We start from the raw sequence: 15,398 nt of genomic DNA on the forward strand, positions 1-15,398 counted from the left end.
AGAGTGAAGAGAGTCTCTGATATATGGTAAGTGTTGAAAAGCATTACATAACTTGTTCTGATTTCGGGCAGCTGATACCATGGATGAACAAAGAATTCCACGAGTATTAACCAGAATGTTATCAGTGCGCTTCGTAGTAATTCTGTGTTTTGAAGCCTGATGTTTCAAGTGAGCCGAATCACCCATAATCAAAGAGTTATATATAGGTATTTTATCAGAATCATTTTTAGTTCAGTCTTGAAATTCTTATTCGAGCAAAATGCCATGCAGGTATTTTTATCAGAATCATTATTAAGTCAAAGTCTTGAAATTCTTATTCAAGCAAAATGCCATGCAATCACATCCCATTTGCTTTATTACTACGAGTTAGGAGGTCATAAAGTTACTCAGTAAGCAGATATGCTGCTGTTAAATTGACTGTCCATTTGTGCGTGTGTCTATCAAGAGCCCAACTCTGAATGAAACCTTGTTGTAATGCTCAGACTCACCAAGATACTGTAGCCGAGGTCCCCATATGGAAAGATAGATGTTTGTAGAGCTCTGTGCTATATAACACAGCGAATAGTACCTTGCATTTGAAACTTCTGATGTCTAATTCCATGTGGGACCTTTAATATGCTCAGGTAAACTCCAAGTGCCTCAGCATCTTGTCTTTCCATCAAATAATTATAGTCCAGACTCCAGTACATCAAAGAAGAAATCAAAGTTGGCTCCTTCTTCGGTCCTGGAGTGAACAAACAAGTAAAATGCCACAGAAATTATACAAGATTATGAACAGGGATGGGCCTATCCATTATACAAGAGAAAAGGATTGATTCCCCTAACGATGGACTTCAACATGTCCAGGAATGTGATCTGGTGAGTGGCGGCTTTATCTTCTTGTCTTCCTCAAGTGATATCATACCTAAGTGAGATGGATCTTCAAGCATCATCTTAGCTACCAGATAGCCAGCAACAGACCAAGTCTGAAATTTCCGAGCTTGCTTTCCAATGTATCTTCCAAGTTTACCATCATAGTATTCAGGCCATCCATCTTTAGATAATCTCCGTTCTGCAAGTTCAATTGCTCGTTTTGCAATATGTGGCCTTCCAGTTTTGATGCAGGCAGCAGTGAGCAACCACAGAAGTACTGCAAAAATCATGACAAGAAAATTAAATAAAACAGTTAGAGAAAAGGTCTTAACAGCTTCCTAAAAACATATCCAAAACTGTAGTCACGATAAATGATTCCTTGCAACAGCTAGCTATCAGTTCAATAATGTTTCTTGCCAAGAGAGTGAATTGATTTTGAACTGACAAGATTGATGATTCTTCAAATAAGAAAATGCACATCTACATATATGAAATTGGATTTCAGATCGGCTCACCATATTATTCTTAATAACTCTGGCTATCAACCAAAGAACTAAAACGAACTATAATAGCAATTTGAAGGATCAAAAATATCATGGAAAGATCTAGCATAATATCAAATATCTGCAACTTATGTACATAATGCTGGCAACTTATGATTTATAGACAAGACAAGATTCACAAATTTACGAGGAAGTATTGAACTTTTTACGTCTTATGAGAAAATGTAGAATGCCACTGGAGATCTGGTAAAACCAATCTTTTTCTCCAGGAATTTGTTCTGGAAGTGTTAGAAGGTATAAAAAGAAAAGGGACAACTTTAGGCTTAGTTTGAAGTAGGTTTTAATGGAATCTTGATGTAAAATGACAATAAATAATTGACTGTTCCGTGGATTGCAGAAAAAAGATTCAAACAGAATTCATACATGAGCTGCTCCCATTGAGGGAAATCCACGGAACAAAACAAAAAAGACAGGAAAATATAAAAGAGGAAATGAACAAATAGTTTATCACAGAATTGCTGTATATGCGTAAATTGCAACAATAAAACAAAAGATGGAGAGATAAGAGAACATCCAGTCACAAATTTTATTGTATTCCAGTGCATAAGTAGTTGCTAATAGACAGGAAACCACAACCTTCTTTAACTTCCTATGATATGAACATATTCTGCTTGACACATTACACCATAAGAATGCTAGGCTACTCCCCACAAAAATTTGAAACATCCACGCTTCAAAGAAGCATGTACGTATCATGAAATTCATCCTTGTCAAGAATCTTTACTGCAAGGTTTAGGATGGATATCCCTACTAATACGTATGAGAACAATGGGACAAAGAGACAACCGCAAAAGAGTAATCACCTTGATAACATGTGTTTCTAAAGATTCCATTGTTTTATCACTAAGATGCACTGAAACAGATACGGAAACGGGGTTTGAAACGGGTACGGAGAATTTTCAAAAAATCCAGATACGATATGGCAAGGAAATGACATGTGTATATATATATATCAAAATAAATTTTTCATCTTATCATTCATCTTTTAGAATCTAGATTCTATATTTAAAAATACATAATCATCATCATGAATTCAACATAAACAAATCATCATCATCAATTCAGCATTAATGATTATTATAGCATTCAACATATAATCAAGTTTCTGTTTCCAATTTCAATCATCAACATCATCACCAAAATTAATGATGCTAAATGCACACTATATAGTAATAGTACAAATTACAAAATGAACTATGACTGGCAGTTTACTATCATATGAAAATATGGAATTCAATGTTCATTGTTCAAAAGTTTAAAACATCATAAATTACATTTATTGTCTCCATCTATGTAATTAAGATCCACATCAACATTTGGATCCTCTCCATGAGTGGGAGCATTGCTGCCGTGTCCACTTGAAGATGCAATTATTGGTGCCTCCTCATTAAACAAAGTCATATGAGATATGGCATTCAACGTCATATCCATGTCCGGCAACTCTGGAAACGGATCCAAAACACTTAAAAATGCCCAAAATGTTTCATAAATAGGACACTGCGTTTCCAAAAATACTGAAACGTTTTAGAAATAGGATCATGCGTTTCCAAAAAAACTGAAACGTTTCAGAAATAGGATCCTGAATTTCCAAAAAAAACTGAAACATTTCAGTGCCATTTCGTACCCATTTCTGTTTCCGAAACTCTGAACAGCGTTTCTGGGGGTTTGGAGGGACATTTCAGTTAACTCAGTTTTATTAGTGTATATATATCAAATTTCTTAAAAGCAAGACTCTTTGTTTAGTGTTCCCTCGAATAACATCATCTAACTTCTAAATTTGTTCAATCAATGAGATCTCAGATATTCGAATTGTTCCAAATCTTGTCAGTCTTCAACATCCTTCTGTAGTTATTCGACCTTCTTTGCAGTCGTAGACTCGTAGTCATAGTACATACCATAGGGGATATCTTAATTTAACTAGCAAGGAATTCACAATGAGCGCAACAGATCCCTGCCTAGACCTAAGACGATCTACCTACATAACATTTTTAACAGATCGAAGTGCTATCAACATCATTGCATAGAATTATAATTGAAACAACATATGTCCACATGAAAAATAGATGAAACTGTAGTAGAAATGGAAATCAATGAATATGTCACAACCCTTGAACCTCTTCCAACCGATTTACTCTCTGAATATAGTGCAGCAATTGCACTTGGGTAGTGCTACTAAATATCCTCAGACCATCTACAACAATCTGAATAGAGATGGGGTATTTGGGACATTCCACAACTTCTACAAGGGAGATCCAAATGCATAACCAAGAAAGATAGTGTACTTGTCCAAGATTACTCCTCTGGACATTACATGCACAAATAACCTTAGATAGTGGAAAGATGTCAGTGATGGACTTTATAAGTATGATAGGTTCCCAAGGTTGTCCAGTAAGCTCCTGCTTTTACTGGTACCTGTCTACTAGGGGAACACTTTCATCCCTTCTCAGTCAACTTACCTTGCCTCTGAGGTTTCTCTGTTAACTGTGTATTTGAATGTCAGTGTGTATTTGAATGTGGTTAATTTGGCTATTGAACTTGCCAGGGTTACACATCAGACCTTTCTAGCAGCATAAACTGTTCTATTACACAGGAAAGGCATGATGCTTCAGTGTGTCTCACAACAATTTGTAAACACCCTTTGCACTGCACCGGGTCATTAGTTGGGTTGATCCATAAGGTTATAAATAAGACTATTCTTCTACCGATTTACAAACTGTCCACTAGCAGGAAAGTCCCCTCCCAAGTTGAGGTAAAAGTGTGTGATGAAATCATGGGAACACTTTCCTCCTCAATCAGCTTACCTCGCCTCTGAGGCTTCTCTGTTAACTGTGTATTTGAATGTTTGTGTGTATTTGAATGTGGCTAATCTGGCTATTGAACTTGCCAGGGTTACATATCGGACTTTTCTAGCAGCATAAACTGTTCTATCGCACAGGACAGGCATGATGCTTCAGTGTCTCACAACAATTTGTAAACACCCGTTGCACTGCACCGAGTCTTCAACTCATTACTTAGGTTGATCCATAAGGTTATCAATAAGACTATTCTCCTACCAATGAACAGACTGTCCACTAGCGGGAAAGTCCCCTCCCAAGTTGAGGTAGAAGTGTGAAATGAAATCATGAGTGCTATGACTAGCAGTCAATTACAACCCTGATTTGAGTCCCAGGCTCAATCACATTTCAATTTGAGCACAAGGGATTTAGTTTCATAACTATATATCATTGCTATCACTATAAGACTACCTTGTCACCATCAGCCAAACCAAGAGCTCCCTGTAAGCACTTACAAGGTTAATGGATCCTTGCTGGCATCAGCTAAATCAAGGGAAGTGATTTTCCTGTACTATCCAGCACGCTAACCTCACTTATCCTTATCGATAGTTTTCATCGAGAAAAGAAGATGTTTGCACATTTTCATCAATATATGTCAGCACACATGTAGAGAAAGGTTAGACTTCCATAATAGGAATTCCTCTAGTTTTCAGTGTACTCGCTACCTTGTTTGTTTCATAGCTTGTTGTTACCTATTCTCAGTGGATCTCGCTCTGTTCTCTTCATACAATGTCCAGCAACAACTTCTAAGAAGCAACCAACAACTGCAAAGGCCAATCCCTTCTCCTTCACTGAATGACTATACATAAAGAAGAAATGATAATTGGAAAACAAGTGCTGTTTTACATATCCTGCAGTAATTTATTGGAATGTGTGCCAATATGATCATTGAATTATGTTCACTCCCCTCTCAAAACTCAAGATTATTCCAGTGTCACGTCGAAACTATTTCTAGAGCAATTCAGCCACTTAAAGCTTTTGCTTTGACTTCTACTTATTAAATCATTTGATTATATTAATCTCTCAAACTTTCTTAAACAGTGTACACCATTCCTTTATTTGATGCATCCCCCACCTAATGTGCCATTTCCTGTGCTCCCATTTTATGAACTTGGATGTACAGTTGTTCAATTCCAGCGTGAGTGACGTTTGATAGTGTCAAAATTGTGTTCTTATAGGATAATAAGCAGAGGACTAAACAACAAATTTCATTGCATTAAGATCTCTTATTCTCTGCAGGTGACCCCTTCTACTCCTCCCCACCCCTACCCTTATTTCCATCTATGATACCGATATTGAGTTAGGGACTTGCCATTGTATCTACTGCCCGCTCCTCTTTCTCTTTTCTGAAATTATTTGATGCTCTTTCATGCATTACAAATGTAGAATTAGTTTCGCAGCTAGCTTATGTTATGCTTTCATAGTACCCCTAGGCACTCCTGCAAGTGCTTATTGTTGATTATATCTTTTTGTCAGCCCAATTGACCAAGATATTTGATCATTTATTGGACATTGATATGTTTATCTTATCTTATTTGCAGTTATATCAAAATACTAAAATAGCAACAAAACATGGACCCACTTTGCAACAGGAATAATTGAGTTTATAATTAAAGAAATAAGGCAAATACTATGGGAAGGTGAAGAATTACAGATAGATCAATGAAACAAAGAAAATCCAGTTTAACCCAACCTTCAATTAACAATAAACAGATGTAACACATTGATTAAGTTGCTTACAGCTTTAGTAAAAGTTAGAAGATCATAATTTACCTTTCTGAAATTTCTGTTGGCATACAAGTATCAATTATATATGGCACACGAGATAATGATTGAGAAGCTCTTACCTGGCCAAGATCCTCCATTATGGTAGCTCCATCTGGTATTCTTTGGATCACAACCGGTTACAATTCGCCATTCATGATTTTCTATCGCAGGGTAAGACACCTTGAGAGGCATTTCCCCAACCAGCTCATCCCACCGCTCTTCAATAAGATCCATGATTGCCAGGGATTGCTCAGGGGTTGCCAAACATGACAAAATTGCAACACAATTTCCCAGACAAAACCATCTGAAGTCCATCCTTGCAGGACTCACATTGCCAATAAAATAACCACCTCTCATTGGCATGAAGTCAAATACCCAATCTGGAAGAGAATCAGGAATGACATTAAACTTATTCACAGCAGTGTGAGAGTACTCTTCAGTTTTGTATCTATAGATGTCATTAAGCTGCTGAAAGTCAAGCCAGAAATAACTTCGCATGTGATAACTTAATGCATGTAAGCGCTTATCAATTCGCTCTATAAATTCTTTTCCTCCAGCTTCTGGTTTAAGCAACTGTCGAGCACATCTAAGTGCCATGAAAAACAATGCCTGAATTTCAATTGGATAACCATAAATGCCCTGCAGAAAAGAAAATAGTTTAAAATTACACATAAATTCTCAAACCAGGACAGTTAGCTAATTCATTTAGTTGTTGGTAAAATCAAAATATCAAAACAAGGAATGTAAGTGAACCAAGGCATGCCAAGAAATTATTAGATAAATAAAATGAGCGTTTAACTACATACATATAGTGAATAAATAAGCTAAAGTTCCCAAAGGAGCCCCAGTTAGATCAAAGCTAAAGGGCTTGACTTTAAGATTTCTCCATTTAGAAGGTAGAACTCTCTCATTCAAAATGTCCTACAAGCAATTCTTATATATGTCTTCTCAGCACTAGCAGCAATGATTTGGGGGATATGAGATGGTAATCAAACTCCTTACTGGGAAGATGCATGGGAACAGAATGAATTTAGAAAAAATGATGATGCCCTAGCATAAGCAAGAGAAATTTTAGAGAGAACTGGTTGGTACAGGATAAACAAATATTGGAGAGGGAAAGAGAATCCTCAGAATACACATTGGATGAGCAGGGAATGGAAACCTCTAGACCAGTGGCCTTGGGGAATAAGTGATGAGGTGAAGGGTCACCTATAATAGGAAGGACACTGATTCCAAAGAGGGCAGGTAAAGATAGATCAAGATGGGGACTGTCTGAATCAGGAACATACACAGTTAACCAAGCATACAATCAACTGTTCTCACAAGATACTAAGAGATAGACCTGGTATGGAATCCAAATTCCTTAATTCTCAGCTTTTCTATGGCTTGTCGTCAGAAAGAGAGTACTCACATGCAAAAACCTTTGCAAGAGAGGGTTCATATCTTTATACAGTGTAAAATTGCATGATTCTGTTAGAATGGCAGTAAGCAGAATGAGAAGAGCAGAAGACAAGGAGATCCAAAATACCATTAAGAAGTTAGAACTTCTTTGACTTCAAATCAGAAATTCTAAAAAGGATCTGGGAAAATATTCTGGGATTTCTCATTTGGAATATATGGAATGAGAGGAATAAGAGAATTCACAAGCCGAGCACTAAATACCCAATTAGTATGTTAGAGATATCCTGAATATTCTGGAATGTTGAAAATAGAGACTGGAGAGAGAACTATTGTAAAGTTTCACAGGAGGATGCTCAGGAGGTGGCTGAGTCAAGCTAAACTTCCAAAGAGGGCAGGTAAAGATAGATCAAGATGGGGACTGTCTGAATCAGGAACATACACAGTTAACCAAGCATACAATCAACTGATCTCACAAGATACTAAGAGATAGACCTGGTATGGAATCCAAATTCCTTAATTCTCAGCTTTTCTATGGCTTGTTGTCAGAAAGAGAGTACTCACATGCAAAAACCTTTGCAAGAGAGGGTTCATATCTTTATACAGTGTAAAATTGCATGATTCTGTTAGAATGGCAGTAAGCAGAATGAGAAGAGCAGAAGACAAGGAGATCCAAAATACCATTAAGTTAGAACTTCTTTGACTTCAAATCAGAAATTCTAAAAAGGATCTGGGAAAATATTCTGGGATTTCTCATTTGGAATATATGGAATGAGAGGAATAAGAGAATTCACAAGCCGAGCACTAAATACCCAATTAGTATGTTAGAGATATCCTGAATATTCTGGAATGTATTGAAAATAGAGAATGGAGAGAGAACTATTGTAAAGTTTCACAGGAGGATGCTCAGGAGGTGGCTGAGTCAAGCTAAACTTCCATGGAGGCAGACAAGCCTCTTCCAAGCACAGTCCTCCTAAGGTGAGATGGTCAATCCTCACCATAAGGGCAAGAATTCACACTACAAATAGGACAAAATTATGAATTTCTATTGAGTCGCCATCAATGCTCACCGTGTGATACATGTGGGGAGAACAAGTAGAAGAGTTCGGACACTGCAGAAAAGGTGACATCAGAAGATGATGGACTCAATTGACCTTCAATATTTTTCTGGCTAACCCAAAAACAACAGGGACAAGAGGTGTATCTTCAAGAAGGCAGTGGACTCAGGATTGGGGGATAAGACACATCGTAGCAGGCATTGCACAGGACATAGGGGAGTGAATCACTATGTGGACCCAAGACCTCCAATGAAAAACTGATGAAGATAACAAATTTTGGGACCTTATTTTCTATATGAAGAAAGAACTGTTGCCCTAGAAGCAGCAGACCCAGATCAATGACAACTAGAATGTCAAGCACAAGGAACAGAGGGCATGGACCATAAAGATGAGCATGCACGATCAATGACAAAACTCCACTTAATTGAGGACATGTCAGCTGAAACTCTTCATATTTCAGAGCATATCCTGTCAAACATGAGAATCAATCATTTAGTAGTCTTTGGGAGGTGGGTGATAAATCTTGTTCAGATGGTGAAAAAGGCCCCCTGTTCCAACTAACCACTGCGATCAGGACGAAGATGTCCAACCATCAAGACTTGGGTGATGGCATATCCAGCAAACTTTCCTTAGTATGCCAATGAGAAAATATGAACCAGCTACAGCCAGGATGGTTATTTGTGCCTTTTGATAATATGGATATGGATACTTTCTTAAATAGCAGAAGCAAATCAGTTGATAGTTCTATAGGATGGAAAAAAACTCTACTTCAAATCTCTGTCCTTTTTAGTATCAAGACATATGTTGATAGCTATGAATCAGACTGTTGTTAAAACTTAAAGCCATGACTTCCAACCAAATTAGAACCAGACCCATTGCTTTCATGATATACATGTAATTTCTCTATTGCTACTGTAGTAGAATACAAAATTTATTTACCAAAAAATACAGTTCCCATAGATCTCACCATTCTGCGGTCAACCATACAGCAACCATCAGCACAAAGGAGTGTGGGAAACGTGTCAAAACCCTCTGAAAGGCATAATGTCAGTATAAGCCTCATTCCTCGTTGACAGTCGGGCATATCTGCTAGTGAATGATCTCCAGTAGACTTTGTGTATGCACGCAACAGGATGATCCACCAAAATCCGGAATCAACAGGAGCAACTCTCCCTATCGCACTCTCCCCAAAATCTGCAATCATCGTATCAGTATTACGAACTGGGTCATGAAGTACTTTGAAACTAGCAGGCATGACCCCTTCTCCTAATGTGAAACGATCTATCTGTTTCTCCCATGCTTGAAGTCGAAGAGTCTTCAAGAGGAAATTCTTTACTATATCCGGTTCACCATTGATCAAAAATGCCAAAGCACTAGGAATAAAGTCCCTCACAAATACCTGAAATTGTGGCAAGGAATCAGATACAGGCTTGAAACCGAATCACTAATAGCCATCAAACTCACCCATAATTAAAAGGGAAAAAATATTCATCATTGAAATGTCTGGTTGTCACAACTTAAAAATACTGGTTAGCTCTTAAAACTAAACATAAGTGATTGATCAAATGCACAGAAATCAACAATCAAGCTGAAGTTCATAATACCAATGTAGGAATTCCATCCCCAAGAAGACAAAGGACCAATAATGACTCCTCGAAGGGTAGCAAGGAGAAAGGACCAAGAATAACGAAGTAGGAATTCCATCCCCAGGAAGGCAGAAGACCAATAACAACCCCTCAATAGAAGTAAGGACATAAGTTTAACAGGATCAATAAAATTTGGAATATCTCTGTTTTAGTACCCTTAACAATTTTGTACAAACTTTGTCCCACATGAGTCGCACTTGACATCCTTTTCATTGACATATTATGATAAATGGACAAAACAATTATCTTTTAGAGCTTAAAAAGAAATATCCAGACATCATGAAAAACTGGGAGATCTTTAAATATTATGTAGAATAAAATGCATACCCATCTATAAAATTTTCCTCTAGCATCTCAACTCAGAATAACAATGGAAACATCAGCGAAAAATGAAACTAAAAATTTCTTCCAAGGAGACTATTAATCACATTTCTTTCAGAGAAGGTTAAAAAGATAAAAGAGTAATATGAGTGTACAGTCAGAATAAATTCCATGGGAAACATGCATGAAACTTTGAACTCTAGAATAACAGTTCAATAATTAGAGTAGATTTCCTCATAGGCTAGTTATTATATTTGACAAATTGAGCCAAATAATGAGAAGATTCTATTAGAAAAGATGAGTACAAGCACCTACTTAAAATCAGTCAAGATTTTGACCAGGAAATACTTGAACAAACTCTTGGTTGAAGGCAAAAATTATGATCCAATTATATCAGAAAAGACGAAATTAAAAGATTGACAAGAATCACGTAAATTGTCCCATGAAGTAAGTTTTAAAAATTAATGCTCGACGAAAATCATATGCAAATTAAGTGTAAGAAGGGAGCAGGGACTTAATGATGCATTTATACTTAGTTAAGGCCTTGCAAATAGAAAATAAAACTCTTGTACCTGATTATAATTTAGTAATTCCTCTGAATGGTCCATGGCAGCAATGGTCCCTACTGGTGTCCCTCTAAAATATACTAATGATCGTCGCAGAGTATCCCAAGCATCAGCAATCGTAGGATGTGGTTCAAAGGAAGCATGAAATGATCTAGGTGTGTCCGAAACTGATCTTCTGCAGGGTGAAAACATTCCTTCAAAGTGTGTGTCTGCATTCCTGGAATGCAGGTGGGGAGACATCACAGAAAGTTCACTGAGAGACCTTTCATCAAAAGATCTCTGACGCTCAATATTTAGAGGCCTTGGCTTCTCAAGAAGCTTTGAGAAATCAAAAGCACCGTTGTCATTGAGAGTATAGAGAGGCTCTGCAGTCTTCATGCTTGTTTCCTGAGGAATTTCTGACGGAAGTGTAGAAACGCTCAACATGTCTTTAGGCATTTATGTAACCTGCTTTACTTCAAAACAAACTGACAAACAAGCGAATTCAGAAAAAATGACCAAAAAACTTAATCTGAAAACAATGAAATTTACTGTAATAATAGGAAAATTTAAATTTTAGCCTCATGGAATAACTTTTAGTGAATTAAGACAACACGTGGCCTCAAAACATAACTCGTAAACGGACATACAATAGTCTCAAACAAAGCAAACAAATTTTACATATAAATTTCAAATCTGGCCTGGCAACAAAATATTTGCCTGAAATTGAAATTAAAATATTCCCAAATAAGAAAAATTACTTTAGTAATAGGAACATTTGATCCAGTGAAATAAATCTAGTCGGTTCAGGAGCACACTGGGTCCAAAGAAACAAGACAGAAAAGGAAGTAAAATAAACCTCACAGAGGCAAATTTGAGGCCGCAAGCAGCTTTATTGAATAACAATCTCAAAGAATCAAATTCATCCTCATATAAAACTGTCATATAAGTAACAAATTTGTCCAGAAAAAAGAAAATTTTCTGAAAGCAGATGTTTCAGGCAGCAAAATTTCCTTTAAAAGAGGACCAGGACCAGTCGTAGCCTTGACCAGACAAAATTAATAATGTGAGCAAATGTAGTTACCATTTAGCTTAAATACTAACTGACAGCTATTAACGTTCAACACATGCTTTACAGGCAAAAATTAAGCACGACTAATGCTTTACAGGTAAAAATTAAGCACGACTATTCAGGGACCTCTAGCTGCAGTCAAATGCTGGAAATATTGGACAAGCAGCTTTGAGAAAGGACAAAGCCAAGCAAAATCTGAAGCAGGAACACAAATATTTGAGGCAAAGCACGTCTTCTTTCGGAAACCAATCTTCCGACCAACAGAATGTGCTAAAGAACTGACAACCAAAGAAGTTCTGAACCGAACAAAACCGGCAGCACGTACTTATTATTCAGTATAAAGATTCAGTCGAGAAATAAACTTCACCAAAGAAAACCATGCAAAAACTGTTACCTTTCAACCAAAAAGACAGAAAGATCCGTGAGAATGCAGTGAAAGTATAATAATCTACCAAGTGCAAAAAGATCAAATACTTTTATGATACATAGGCCTCAACTTTCAACCAAAAAACAGAGAGTTCCGATGAGCATGCAGTGAAAGTATAGAAGTGTACCAAGTACCAAAGATCAAATACCTTTATGATACATAAGCCTCACCTATTAACGAAAAACAGAGAAAGTTCCGGTGAGAATGCAGTTAAAAGATAAGTATAGGAATATACCCCATACAAAGTAGATAAAATATCTTTATGATATACAAGCCTCACCATTCAACAAAAAAACCACAGAAAGATCCCATGAGAATGCAGTAAACGCGTTCATTAAGAGAACAAGGGCAAGGACATGTAAACTACCAGTTTGTTTCACAGAAAATTTACTCTTCTTCGTGTCAATCAAGAATTTAAGTTATATAGAACGAAATATTGCAAAATAAATTCTTCCTTTTACAGATGGTGACGAAGCAGAGAGATAGAACATTTAAAATAAAATACTATCAATATGCTTCAATTTCTTTTTATTTTTTACAAGCAGAGATATAACATTTATAAATGAAAATGTTAATATTTTCTTCATAAGTACACATATTTGAGTCAATTGGGTCCAGCCTTAGTAGTCGTATGGACTGTTATACTCCCAATACAGGTTTTTTTTTATTTTTGTAAGTTATATGATAAAGCTTAAGCTTGTACATAATAATGTTTACATTGAGTGCCAACATTGGAATGAAGGAAAGTATCAAGTGAACTTCCCAGGAAACAAAGAAGGAAATTAAAAATTAAAAATAAATAACAAAAATGTAAATTTGTGAAAATGACAGAGGAAGATACCACGCCTATAGAGCGTTTCTAAGGGAAAAAGGAAAATTAAAGAACCAGGTAATAGTGTCAATACTCGCAAAGTTAAAATCTTCCATGAATTGATTGAAAATTAAAAGGGGAATTGCTCGAGATGAACTTCAGCACTTCTCCAAAAACAGTCCAAAAATCATTAAAGCTGAATTTAATCCGCCCTTGTGATCAGATTGAATTGAAGACACGTTTCGTTTATAGAAACCGAAAAAACAATTGCGATCCGTTCACAGTATAGCTCAAAATCGCAAATTTGAATCCTTCCCACAATTTAAAGAGTAAGAAGATCCAAAAAAATTATCATATTTCAGTGACGAAGAAAAGACTGAACATATATAAAAAATGGGGTGGAGAACTCTTATAATATTCTGCAATCTTTTCCAATATACAATCAAAATATTAAACTGAAGATATCCAAACAAGAAAGTTGCCATAACATAACAAGAAAGCACGTTATGTTACAAATTTTACTGAAGACAATTCCAATGTTCAAAATCTACGGAAACTTAAACTCTTGGTGGGGAACTCTTATAAAATTCTGCAATCTTTTCCAATATACAATCAAAATATTGAACTGAAGATATCCAAACAGGGAAATTGCCATAACATAACAAGAAAGCACGTTATGCCACATATTTTACTGAAGACAATTCCAATGTTCGAAATCTACGGAAACTTAAACTCTTGGTGGATATAAGCCAGATCCAAGGGAAACTAATTAAAGGCATGCCTTTTACTAATGAATAAGAAGTGTTCACGTTATGCTACACAAAAATTCCCAAGGAAGCATTCTGAAAATCCAAATCTATCTCCCTGGCTAAATAAAAGTGCAAATCTAGTGCAAGGTACAGAATGATCATAAAATAAAAATTTAATGACAACTCCAAAAATATCATAAAGGAGAAAGGTTTAACGCTAAAAACAGAAAGATCCAAGTGAAATATTGAAGTAAACGCGTTATTATCAGAAGGAAAAAAACGAAGAAAACAGCCCGATCAACTTACAGTATGATTCAAATTTTCCGATCCGACCTTCCTTGGAGCTCTAGCGAAGAAAGCAACATCCGTCGGCTCGTAAACTAAGCCGGATCGGCGATCGATACCCTGTTCTGAAAAGGAAGCTGCGCAGAGCAGTCCCTGCAGCTTCCTTACACGAATCACAGGAGGAGAAACTGGGAAAGGAAAGTGAAAATAGTCTTCAAGCTTGGTATTTATAGTGGATACAAATCTCCGCCAGCGAGGTTTTGGGTGTGTGGAAACGAGGTAGAGGCGATTAAAAGCAGTAAGCGGTTTTTCGGAAGCTGTAAGCGGTTTCGTGATCTACGGTTGTGGTTACGGGATCAAGCCGTGACGCCAGCTGTAATGCAACGTGATCGACGCAATTTCGCGGGATTGCTGGTTATTGCCGGTATGTGGAGTAGAGACCGGCTGAGATCGAATCCACAGAATAGTAGGCTACCGACTATTGCCTGTAAGCTTGAATAGAAAAGTTTAGAGTTATCAACTAGGCCTACTCATGAAAACGAAGGGACCTTTAGTTTTGGCTTTGCTAATATTTATATGTGAAATTGAATTTCAAGTTGCTGTCACATGAAACTCATGCACCTAACATTTGGTGGGTCCCTAACCTAGAAGTCTATATGCATCTCGATCGAGAAATCCAAGTGAGAAAAAGTGTGGATGGGGAAAAATTAATTAGATTTAAATTTTGTTTTATCAAAGCAAAGTGGGACCACATGAAGTGTTGTAATTTAAAAATTAAAAAAAAAAAAAAGGAAAAAAGGGCGGATAATGCGTTAAAAAGTGAACATAAAAATAAAATTAAAATTAAAAAATTAAAGTTAGTATTAAAAAAAGTTTAAAAACAGATAAATTAGAATTCTTAGTGAAAGTGTGATAAAGTATATATTTGTAAATATAATATATAATCAAATATATATGATTAGTTCAAGGTGGTAATTAATTCATCAAGTGTTATGAAGTGTTGTGTAAATTATGAGATTTAAAGTTCAAATCTCTCTATGGGTTAAATTAACAAAAACAAATATATAATA

General features: G+C 36.4%; 1 protein-coding gene across 1 annotated transcript; it reads right to left on the reverse strand.

Moving 5' to 3' along the window:
* Positions 1-624: 624 nt before the first annotated feature.
* On the reverse strand, positions 625-14,537 carry LOC149212924 (putative alkaline/neutral invertase F). The gene is made up of 5 exons (XM_089391931.1): positions 14,350-14,537; positions 11,012-11,472; positions 9,440-9,871; positions 6,097-6,655; positions 625-1,129 (listed from the first exon to the last, which is right to left on the reverse strand). The coding sequence occupies exons 2-5, from the start codon at positions 11,441-11,443 to the stop codon at positions 834-836; spliced, it is 1,719 nt and encodes a 572-aa protein (XP_089248057.1). The 5' UTR covers positions 11,444-11,472; positions 14,350-14,537; the 3' UTR covers positions 625-833.
* Positions 14,538-15,398: the final 861 nt, after the last annotated feature.

The sequence above is a fragment of the Pinus tabuliformis genome, chromosome 1_1, assembly GCF_031772625.1.
Source record: "Pinus tabuliformis cultivar Carrire ecotype Pingquan chromosome 1_1, CPIR1, whole genome shotgun sequence".
Lineage (NCBI taxonomy): Eukaryota > Viridiplantae > Streptophyta > Pinopsida > Pinales > Pinaceae > Pinus > Pinus tabuliformis.

Excerpts from the sequence above, each read along its gene's own strand:
- LOC149212924 (XM_089391931.1), bottom strand. The coding sequence starts at position 11,443 with ATGCCTAAAGACATGTTGAGCGTTTCTACACTTCCGTCAGAAATTCCT. Across the intron at positions 6,656-9,439 it reads GTATGGTTGACCGCAGAATG|GGCATTTATGGTTATCCAAT; the intron begins GTGAGATCTATG and ends TCTTTTCTGCAG. Across the intron at positions 1,130-6,096 it reads TAATGGAGGATCTTGGCCAG|TACTTCTGTGGTTGCTCACT; the intron begins GTAAGAGCTTCT and ends TGATTTTTGCAG.